This window comes from Papio anubis, chromosome X (assembly GCF_008728515.1).
Source record: "Papio anubis isolate 15944 chromosome X, Panubis1.0, whole genome shotgun sequence".
Classification (NCBI taxonomy): domain Eukaryota; kingdom Metazoa; phylum Chordata; class Mammalia; order Primates; family Cercopithecidae; genus Papio; species Papio anubis.
Window position 1 is genome coordinate 43,973,732 of NC_044996.1, and position 10,281 is coordinate 43,984,012.

Here is a 10,281-nt window from a genome sequence, read left to right on the forward strand (position 1 = left end):
GAAGGGGAGGAGGGGCGGGAGTGAGAGAATAAGGAGGCCCCGCGGTCAGCGCCCCCAGCCACTGCGAGACCGCCGGAGAGCTGGGTGCCACCGCCGTTGCCACCGCTGAGCCCTGCCCGCCGGCCGGCCCGCTTGCTAGCTCGCTTCCCCTCGCCCAGGGGGAAAGGTCAGCAGCGTCCTGGAGCCGCCGTGTCACTCCCCGAAAGCCATGAACTGCAGCGAGAGCCAGAGGCTGCGAACCCTTCTGAGCCGCCTGTTGCTCGAGCTGCACCATCGGGGTAACGCCAGCGGCTTGGGCGCAGGCCCTGGCCCCAGCACGGGCATGGGGGTCGTGCCTGACCCTTTCCTGGGCCGCGAAGTGACCAGCGCCAAGGGCGACGACGCCTATCTCTACATCCTGCTCATCATGATCTTCTACGCCTGCTTGGCCGGAGGCCTCATCCTGGCCTACACCCGCTCCCGTAAGCTCGTCGAGGCCAAGGACGAGCCGTCCCAGGCTAGCGCCGAGCATGAATGGGCCCCAGGAGGCGCCCTGGCCGCCGACGCCGAGACTGCCGCGGACTCTCCGGCCGAGGGCTGCCGCCAGCTTGCCCCCGGGGGGCTGCCTGCCCTGGCCCAGGGGGCTGAGCGGGTCTAAAACCACAGCCCCAGGTTGCTGGTTCGCGCCCTCCTCATCTCGCTCATCCCTGGGCGCGCCTCCCGCCTTTCACCCCCCACTCCCTTCCGGGGTTCGCCTCATCTGAGGCCCAAATAATGGTGAGAGGCCAGGAGACCTTGTCTGGAAGGCCCTGGAAGGAGAAGCACCACCTTACCCATTCCTGGCCAGTTTCTCCCTCTTCACCCCTGCGCCTCCACCCCTACCCTGCACATCCAACTGCACTAAACTGCCTCTGCTCTCTTGTCTTCAGACAGCCCTGACAGCAGGCTCCAGCCCTCTGGGAACTGAATCCAACACGTCCAACACTTGGCATTGAACTGAAGCAATGCATTCTATCAGAACTCTGGGCCTTCTAACTGGCAGCTGCTCCAGGGACTGCCAGCGACTGCTCACTCTGTAGAGCCAGCAGGCTTGCCAGGCCGACTGCAGCAGCTCCAGCTTCCAGTTGCCTTAGGGACAGAGACAAAGGAAATGAAGAGACCTCAGACATCTTTTCCCTCCCTCTCTCTTTCAGTAGGGAGCTAGCAGGACACTAGGAACAGTCTATGGATTAGAATGAACTTAATGGGGGACGGAAGCGGGAGGAGTTCTCAACCGGGAGGGAAATGATCTATGACTGCAACTGTATGGTTTTCTCGCCTCCCCAGTTTTCATCCCAGTGGTAACTTCCCTGATTTCTGGTAGCTATGCCATCTTCTGCTGAGGGTTACCATTACTGGGTGTATCACCCCCGTACTTCCAAATGCCTCTCTTCTATTGATTCAGTTGTTATTGCAGTGTCTGCTTCATCCGTGGAACTTGAGGCTCAGATGTTCCCTGCTCTGTAACCCTGGGGAATGTCAGAGGCAGGTAATAAAGGTTGTTTAAACAATAACGCAAGACTCTTCTCTCAAAGATTCCAGCCTTAAGACCCAGTACCATATGGAGAAGGAATCCTTTTTCTTTTGCTTTTGGAAATGAAGTTTGGATTTGGGGGTTGGGTGGTTGTGATATTTGTATCTATATATCCAGTTCCAATTTGATACGTGTGATTGTGGGTGAAGAAAATGTTTATGTGGCTAAATGGGTTGTTTCTTCAAGTGTTTCAAAAGTTATACCTACTTTATCACTTACCCCTCCTTTTTTTCTTATTTCTGAAGCACTTTCAAAGATCACAATGCAGTTTTTCAGGATGCACTTTAAAAAAACCTCTAAGACCCATCACTTTCAGCTATTATCAAACCTAATGTTTAGAAGCCGCCTTAAAAACTTTTTATTTTACTTTTTTTGAGACAGAGTCTCTCTGTGTCACCCAGGGTGGAGTACAGTGGCACAATCAAGGCTCACTGAAGCCTCTGCCTCCTGGGTTCAAGTGATTCTCCTGCCTCAGCCTCCCAAGTAGCCTCCTTAGTAGCTGGGATTACAGATGTGCCCCACCATGCCCAGTTAATTTTTGTATTTTTAGTAGAGACGGGGGTTTCACCATGTTGGCCAGGAGGGTCTCGAACTCTTGACCTCAAGTGATCCGCCTGCCTTGGCCTCCCAAAGTGCTGGGATTACAGGCATGAGCCACCGCACCCAGCCAATAACTTTTTTAAAGTGGCTTATTAACAGACAAGGAAGCCACCAAATAGTATAAATCTGAAGTCAAAGAGAAAATTCTTGAACTGAGCAATCTTAACCAATGATGGGTAAAGTTAGAGGTATGTGTTGTACTCATCTGTTCTCCTTGTCTCAAAAAGGTTGTCAGAAATTTCCCTGCTTACAGCTGAAATGCTTATATCTGATGATGGCTGTTTGGGCTTCATCAACCACAAATAAAATCACCTCTTAGAAGTAAGCCAATTTGCTTAAATATAGCTGGGTTCTCTGATAATGATAGCAGGACAAATATATTACCAGTCACTTAAATGCACTGATAACACACAAACCTCATTCAAGGCATTGGGTCTGACCTTCCAGCCCATCTAGCATTTTATTGGAACTATTAATAAGTTAAGTGAACTTACCTTTATTTCCAGGATTCACTCCTTGAAGCTATACTGGCCTTGCCCCATTGGCTCTTCTCCAGTCCTTGTTCCAGCCATAAGGTCACTCTTGAAGGTGAGGGCCAGGGATTGGGCAGGAGTCCAAGACGATGACAGAAAGAGAAGGGAAGCTGTGTGAGCCATTTCAGCCAGGCAGGAAGGCCTGGGGAGGATGTGGAGGGAAGGCATAATATACAGCAATGCTGAGGACATGTGACGGGGCAGTCTTCAGTCCTGTGTTCTAAGTAAAACAATGCCATTCATTTATCTGGCATAATGGGGACTCAAGGTTATTAATTTTTAGAACTGAGATGGAGTCTTGCTCTGTCGCCCAGGCTGGAGTGCAGTGTCGCGATCTTGGCTCACTGCAATCTCTGCCTCCCAGGTTCAAGGGATCCTCTTGCCTCAGTTCCCGAGTAGCAGGGTAGCAGGGCTACAGGCTGCGCCACCACACCGGCTAATTATATATATATATACACACACACATATATATATATATATATATTTTTAGTAGAGACGGGGATTCATCATGTTGGCCAGGTTGGCCTCAACCTCCTGACCTCAAGTGATCTGCCCACCTCGGCCTCCCAATGTGTTGGGATTACAGGCGTGAGCCACTGCGCCCAGCCTCAAGGTTACTTTGATAATGAAGCATAGTCACTGCTTCAGGTGTTGAAATTTGGTACACATTTGTATCATTTTCCCATAGACATTTAAAAGAATATATTGCCAAAAATAAAAGAAGCTGGGAGCAGTTGGGACAGTGCCCATACTATATATTAATGTGCCAGCTGTGGAAAACAAATCCCATGGAAAATGTTCCTGCTTTTAAAAACATTTTAACCTTTTTATGATGACTTAGGGTACCTATGAAGAACATGTAGCGAGAGTAGCTATAGAACCCTCCTGGTGAGAAAAGTGACGCGGGCTGGGAAGAATGATTTAATTTACTTTCTAGTGGCTTTTTTCAAATACTCTCAGACTTTCAACTGTCTCCCAGATAATGAAGTTTTTCAGAAGTCTGGACACTCAACTTTTACCAGACAGTGGAGGTGTTAACAGCATTGAAGTGATCATATTGTGGTCAGCAAAAGATAGGGAGAAGAAAGAAGAACTGGGTGCTGCTTGGCCAACCCCTGGTTTTGATAATGTATTCCTGAAAAGCAATAGCTGACTATACAAGTTGGGAAAATGTTAGCTTTGTCCTTAATGTGATTTTAAAGATGTTAAACATTCTAATAGAATGATTTTTTTTTTTTACTCCACCAAGCAGTCTGTTTCTCCTCTGCATAACCAGATCCTCTTTCAATTCAGGTTCGATCTTCACTTCAAAATAATAATGAAGCAAAAGACCTTTGCTTCCTTACTTGTAACTTGAGGCTTTCTACAAGGAACAACTAGGGGAATGTTTTGAGTTTCAATGTCTGGAATTACTCATCGACAGTGCGAAAAGAAATGCTTTTCTTCTATTACAGACACAATTCTGTGTTGTCAATTTTACTTTTCTAGAAGGATATAAGTGGGGTCTTTTGTTTGTTTGTAGTTACCATCTTCTCTTTTTCAATTTGTCGTTGCTTTTATAAACCCAAGGTCTGCACATAACTTGTATCATCAACAACAATAAAAGGGTCTGGGCTGCTTTCCAAACAATCTTGCCTGCCGGCTAAAGCAAATACACCATGATGTGGAGAGAGCATAGGACCAGAAATCAGGAGAACTTGGGTCCAGCTCAGGCTTTGCCAATTAACCAGCTTTGTTTCTCAGAGTGAGCTGCTTAACCTCTTGGTGCCCCAGTGTCTACAGCTGTGGGGATTTGAGGATCAAGTGAGATAATAGATGGGAAAAGGCTAGGAGAAGTATAGAAGCTATAGAAGGTATTAAGTTTATACTTTCCTTTTCTTTCTTTGGAGGAGTGCTCTTTGCACTTGGGTAGGGGTAGTGGGAGGAAGAGAAAAGTTTCCATTATGTAGTTTCTACTGTTAACGCTCAAAGAAGAGGATTGCTGATACTTAGCCACTGGCTCCCACATTTTCAAGCTTATCTACCCCATTCTCAGGATCTTGGCTGACTAGGAAACTGCATAACTGTCTCACCATTCTACTCTACTCTCGTTTACCTGCAGGCCCATGGTGCTCTTTAAAAAAAAGTATGACAGTAGCACTTTATTTACAATGCTCCACCAGGACTGGAGTCTAGACTTTTGAAGACAGGAGTCCTCAGGGATTGGTAGCGAGCATAAGAGAAAAGAATGAAGGGTAAGAATCATGGGTGCTGGGCTTCATAAGGGAGGTAGGAGGAAGAGTGAACTGGAATGTTCTGTGACGGTAAGAGAGTATGACTGAGGATCACCAAAGGTGAACAGATTAGATTGGTCAATAGTCAGCCTAGATGAACTTGACCTTTCCATCAAAAATGGCCTTGGGAGAAGCTGTTGGATGAGAAGTCACTTTTCAGCCCTTTTGTTCCTACTTAACATAACCTATAGGCTGTCCAGGAAGACAAATAATGTGGTTAAGCCAATTCCTCTTTCGGTGCTAGGCCTCACAGCATGGGACCAGGTGGCCCCAACTAGTCCCCCATCTGCTATGTTTTGAAAGAGGACAGAGTCGTGGTCAAAGCTGTGGCCTGTGCCTCTTCCTCTGAAGAGAGTGCAGCCAGAGTAGACAGGGAAATCCCTCAGATACATTTTTTAGATTGTGGTAAAATACACATTATGTGATATTTACCCACATAGCCATTTTTAAAAGTGTACTGCTCAGTAGTGTTAAGTACATAGACATTGTTTTATCACAGTGCCATTTTCAGTCAGAGAAAAACGAGAACGCTTAAATTCCCTTAAATAGAAGTGGCATACTTAATCACTGCTTTAGATGGTACCCCTTCCATGGATATTCACATTTTATAACAGATCACTTAGGATAGTGTAAAGGTAAAACCCCAAGAAAGAAACTCCAGTTGTGGGGTTCAGTGGAATATGGAAGAAGATGTACCTTGAAATGTTTACAGATGTCAGGCAGAGTACACAGGTGGGTATGCTGGACTTCCCACAGCTTCTCAAGTCACATTCTACTCTCACTGCCAGATGCTCTTGGAACCCTGGGGAGGATGGAGGTGGCCACGAATGACTGGATTGCAGTACAAACTCACTGGATTTCCACATACCTGACTCATAAGATGTCTATTCAAGAAAACACTTCAGGTCCCTAGAACAACAGGGGATCTCCCCTTGGTTCTTTTTAGGATCTAACTGTGATCCAGTAGGGGCTACAGCTCCAGCAGGCCCAGCACAAGAAAGAATGGAGACAAAGGACTTGTTAATTTCAATCTTCCTCTTTTAGGACCACTTCTTTAGGGGCAATGTGATTAGGATCAGCTTCTGGAAAAACTATGGGATTAGTATTTATCTCATTTTTCCCCTTCTTGTTCCGAGCTCACTCTTGCTCTCCCTAGTCCCAGTATTCCCAAACTATCTCTTTCCTACTGCTAGGATCTAATGATCTTATTCATTTATACCTAATCTGTGATTCATCTCAGCGATGATGCAAGAATATATTTTTAATAGTGGCTTTCAGACACTGAGTGAGGGAGAGGGGCATGAAAGAGGGCTTGTCCTAGGATACTCAAATATGATATGGGTAAGCTAACTCTGGCAGTCACAACATTGTGATTAGCTTCTCAAGGAAAGGACTTTTTTTTTTTTCTTTACTCCACTGCTTCTAGGGGATTTTGGAAGACTGCAACATTCAGCCTAGGAGGGCATCTTCATTTTCATGTGACGCTCCTATTGTGGGGGATAAGATGGGGGTGGAGATGGGAGTAATTGGGGCAGATGGAAGGGGAGAGAAGGCCTTGCCCTGCTTCCCAGTTAGCCCTCTGTCCACTGAAAGGCCACCTTAGCAAACATAACACCAAGAGGAATGGCTGAGGGGAATGAGGGAAGAAATACTAGGATGGGTCCCCTGAGGACTGTAAGAATGGAGTTGCCATCATTTTCCTGCAATCTACCTATAAGTCTCTACTAACTCAAGGCCACAGAGAAATGACAAGCCCTGCTTGGAGGTAGCTGCTCTGAAATCAGCTGGGTTAGTCTCCATCCTGTGTACCAAGTTATCTGGCACTATCCCATGGAAGTGTGAGCCTCTCCTCTAGCAAGACCTGGTGGCTGGTACGTTCAAGATCCCCCACCTTCTTATTTTTTCCATCTTCCACTAAGGCAGAATACTGTGGTGCATAGGATGTAGGTGCTAGTGCCAGGCTGCATGGGTCCAACTCTATGGTTTTTCACTAACTGGGTGATGTCAAGAGAGTTACTTAACCTCCAAGCCTCCTTTCCACCTCTGTAAAGTAGATGTAGTACCTACTTCCCCAGGGTTGCTGTGAAGATTAGGAAGTTAACATAGTGCCTGGCCCAGGGGAAGGGTTCAGTAGCTACCATTCTGTACTTCCCTCTCATCTTGACTTCCAATCCCTCCACTACTATTGCTATTTTTCAGGATATTATTCTTCTTCTGGCTCCATTTGTTTCATTTCTTGCCAGCACACAAAATATATTAGGCTTGTTCACCTTAAAAACAACTCTCTTGCCCTTCTTCCTCCTCCAGCTGTTGCCCTAGTGCTCTTTTCCCTTTTTGAGTAAAACTCCTCAAATGAATGGTCTACACTCTGGCTCTGTTTCTCACCTTCCAATCTTGTCTCAATCCATTGCAATACGGTTTTCAGCTCCTCACACCAATGAAACTGCTTTGTCCTGGTCACCAATGACCTACATGTTGCCAAATCTAATGCCCAATTTTCAGTCTTTATTCTTTGTGACTATTTAGCAGCATTTAATGGAGTTGATGACTCTTGTTGAAATTCATCCTTTTACTTCCATAACACTTCAGTCTCCAGGACTGTCTCTTTCTTCACTAGCCCTTTTTCTTCTCAGTCCCTTTTAATGGTGCCTTCTCATCTCCTCAACCTCTCATCTCCTCAACCTCTCAATGTTGAACTGCCCATGACTTCATCCTGGGACCTTCTCTCTTTTCCGTCTTACTCTTTCTCCTTTGATGATGTCAAATAGTCTCAACATGAAAAATATTATCCTCACATATAAATACAATCTTTACAATTATGACTCCCAAATTTATATAGTTTTTATCTATTGAAACCCCTACTCTTCAGACTTGCATATTTGACTGCCTATGTAACATCTCTCCTTGGGTATCTAAACCTATCTCGAAGTTAACACGTCCAAATTAGAGTTTTTGAGTTCCTTTCTCCCAAATTTGCTCTTCTATGTGTGAAAGAAAAAACAATCCCTGACATCTGGGAACTGATGTGACATTTACATCTAGGTTTCACTCTTCTTAGAAGCTTGCCTGATGTTCACAGGTAGGCCATGTTATTTTCCTATTGGACATAAGCAATCTCACCAGTACCAGATAAGTCCAATGGCAAGACAAGACATGTCTTTGTGACCATAACGAAGTAAGACAAAACAAGATCATTTCATCATGTTATATATGCACAGACAAACATAAGGTTAGCGTGAAACACAAAACACCAAACATCCTCCTTTCCTAGCTAATTTGAGTGAATACTATTGCTCTAGAAATTACACCTTTGGTCTTTCTGTGTAGTCTTTCCTGCTTCTAGATGAGACTTATTAAGATACTTAATTATAGGATTACCCTTATTGATAGCATCCATTTTTGTAAATGGTACTACCACCAAGCACCCATTTGCTTATGCCAAAACAGAAGTCAGATTGATTCTGCTCTTTCCCTCATCCTCCCACAGCCAATCTAGGAGCCAAATTCTTTCCATTGTACCTTCAAAAGAAATTCTACATGTAACCACTTCTCAAGATCTCCACTTCTACCACTGTAGTCTATATCCCCATCATTTCTTACCTGAACTAGCCTAACACTTCCTAGTTGGTCTTCCTACCTTTACCATTGCCCCCCACAAGAATCAGTTCTTTATACAACAGTCAGAACAATATTGAAGCATAAAGTAGAACATGTCTCTTCTCTATTTATGTTCTAATCATATGGGTAATCCAAGGCCCTCCATTGGGTTACCCATACGATTAGAACATAATCTCAACTCCTTACCATGATTTATAGCCCCTCATGATCTGACCCTAGCCAACCTCTCTAAACCTCATCTCCTGATACTCTTTTCTCCTTGCTTACTAAACTCAAGTGACACTAGTCTTCTTGCTGTTTGTTCCTTGAACACTTCAAGTTCTTTTCTGCCTCAAAGTCTTTGCATGTTGTTTCCTCTGCTTGGAATGTTCTTTATTTACATCATCCAATGGCTGTTTCCTTCTCATCATTCAGGACCTAGTTCAATGGCAATTTCTCAGTGGCCTTCCTTCACCATCCTATCTATAGTTGCTCCTTTTTCCCACTCCCACCCTATTGTCTATCCCATTGTCCTATATATTTACTTTACAGCAGCAAACAATGACTAAAATAATCATTTTTATTTACTTACTAGTTTACTGTCAGTCTTTCCCATGTAGTCTATAAGTTCCATGAAGGCAGAGATGTCATGGTCAATTTTTTTTATTTTTATATTTTATTTTTCTATGGTCAATTTAAAAAAATTTATTTTGATAACTTTTTTGAGGTATAATTGACATGCAAACAGTGCATACATTTAAAGTGGATGATCTGATGGGTTTTGACATACAAATGTGTCGATTTTGAATATTGAATATGAATTTGACATATGAATATTGTCTTGATTCTGTGAAAACTCACCAAAATCAAGATAATGAACCTACCTATCACTCCCCAAAATTAGCTTTGTGTCTCCCTCCTGCTGGCCCAGACAATCAATGACCTGGTTTTTGTTGCTGTAGATTAATTTGCATTTCCCACAATTTTATACAAATGTAATAATGCAGTATGTACTTCTTTCATTCAGTATACTGATTTTTGAGATGCATCTATATTGTTGCATGTATCAATAGTTCATTTCTTCTTATTCCTGAGTAATTTCAGGTAGGTATCATAGTTTGTTTATGCATTCACCTGTTGAAGATTATCTGAGTTTCTAGTTTTTCACAATAATGAATAAAACGTGTATAAACATTTGTGTGCAAGTCTTTGTGTGGGCCTGTGTTAAATATAGGAATTTTGTGTGTACGGTTCTTTTCAGCATCCCTCATGCCCAGGCACTTGTATAATATGTATAAAATATATGGTGGTTAAATATGTGTTGAAGGAATATAGATGAACTTCCTTTGCAGCCCAGGTCCATGGACTGTTCCATGGTTCCTGTACCCATCCTACAATCCTTCACTATCCTACCTTTCGTCCCATTCTTGTCTTTCCAATATGCAGCCCTGAGTGACCCCTTGAAGGTGGCTGCTTCCACTCTTGGCTCGTTTGAAAAACCCTGCACTGGGTTCTCTGCCAATGTGTGCTCTCTAAGCTGGCTTCTCTGGCTGTTCAACAATCCGTTCATTCCTCGCTTGCTGACTGCCTATCACATTCCCTACAGCAGCTGCTCCAAACTTCCTGCCCTCTCCTCAAGCCCCCAGCCACATCCCTCCCCTTCATTCTCAGGAGATGATTTCACCTCCTTCATTTCTGAGAAGATTGAGGCCAACTAACAGGAGCT

At 44.2% G+C, this 10,281-nt stretch overlaps 1 protein-coding gene across 1 annotated transcript; it reads left to right on the plus strand.

The window, feature by feature from the left end:
* On the plus strand, positions 1-1,532 carry KCNE5 (potassium voltage-gated channel subfamily E regulatory subunit 5). Its single transcript, XM_003918134.5, has one exon. The coding sequence runs from the start codon at positions 209-211 to the stop codon at positions 635-637; it is 429 nt and encodes a 142-aa protein (XP_003918183.1). The 5' UTR covers positions 1-208; the 3' UTR covers positions 638-1,532.
* The last annotated feature ends 8,749 nt before the right edge of the window (positions 1,533-10,281 follow it).

Bases quoted from the DNA above. Each gene is read 5' to 3' on its own strand.
- KCNE5 (XM_003918134.5), top strand. From the start codon at position 209: ATGAACTGCAGCGAGAGCCAGAGGCTGCGAACCCTTCTGAGCCGCCTG.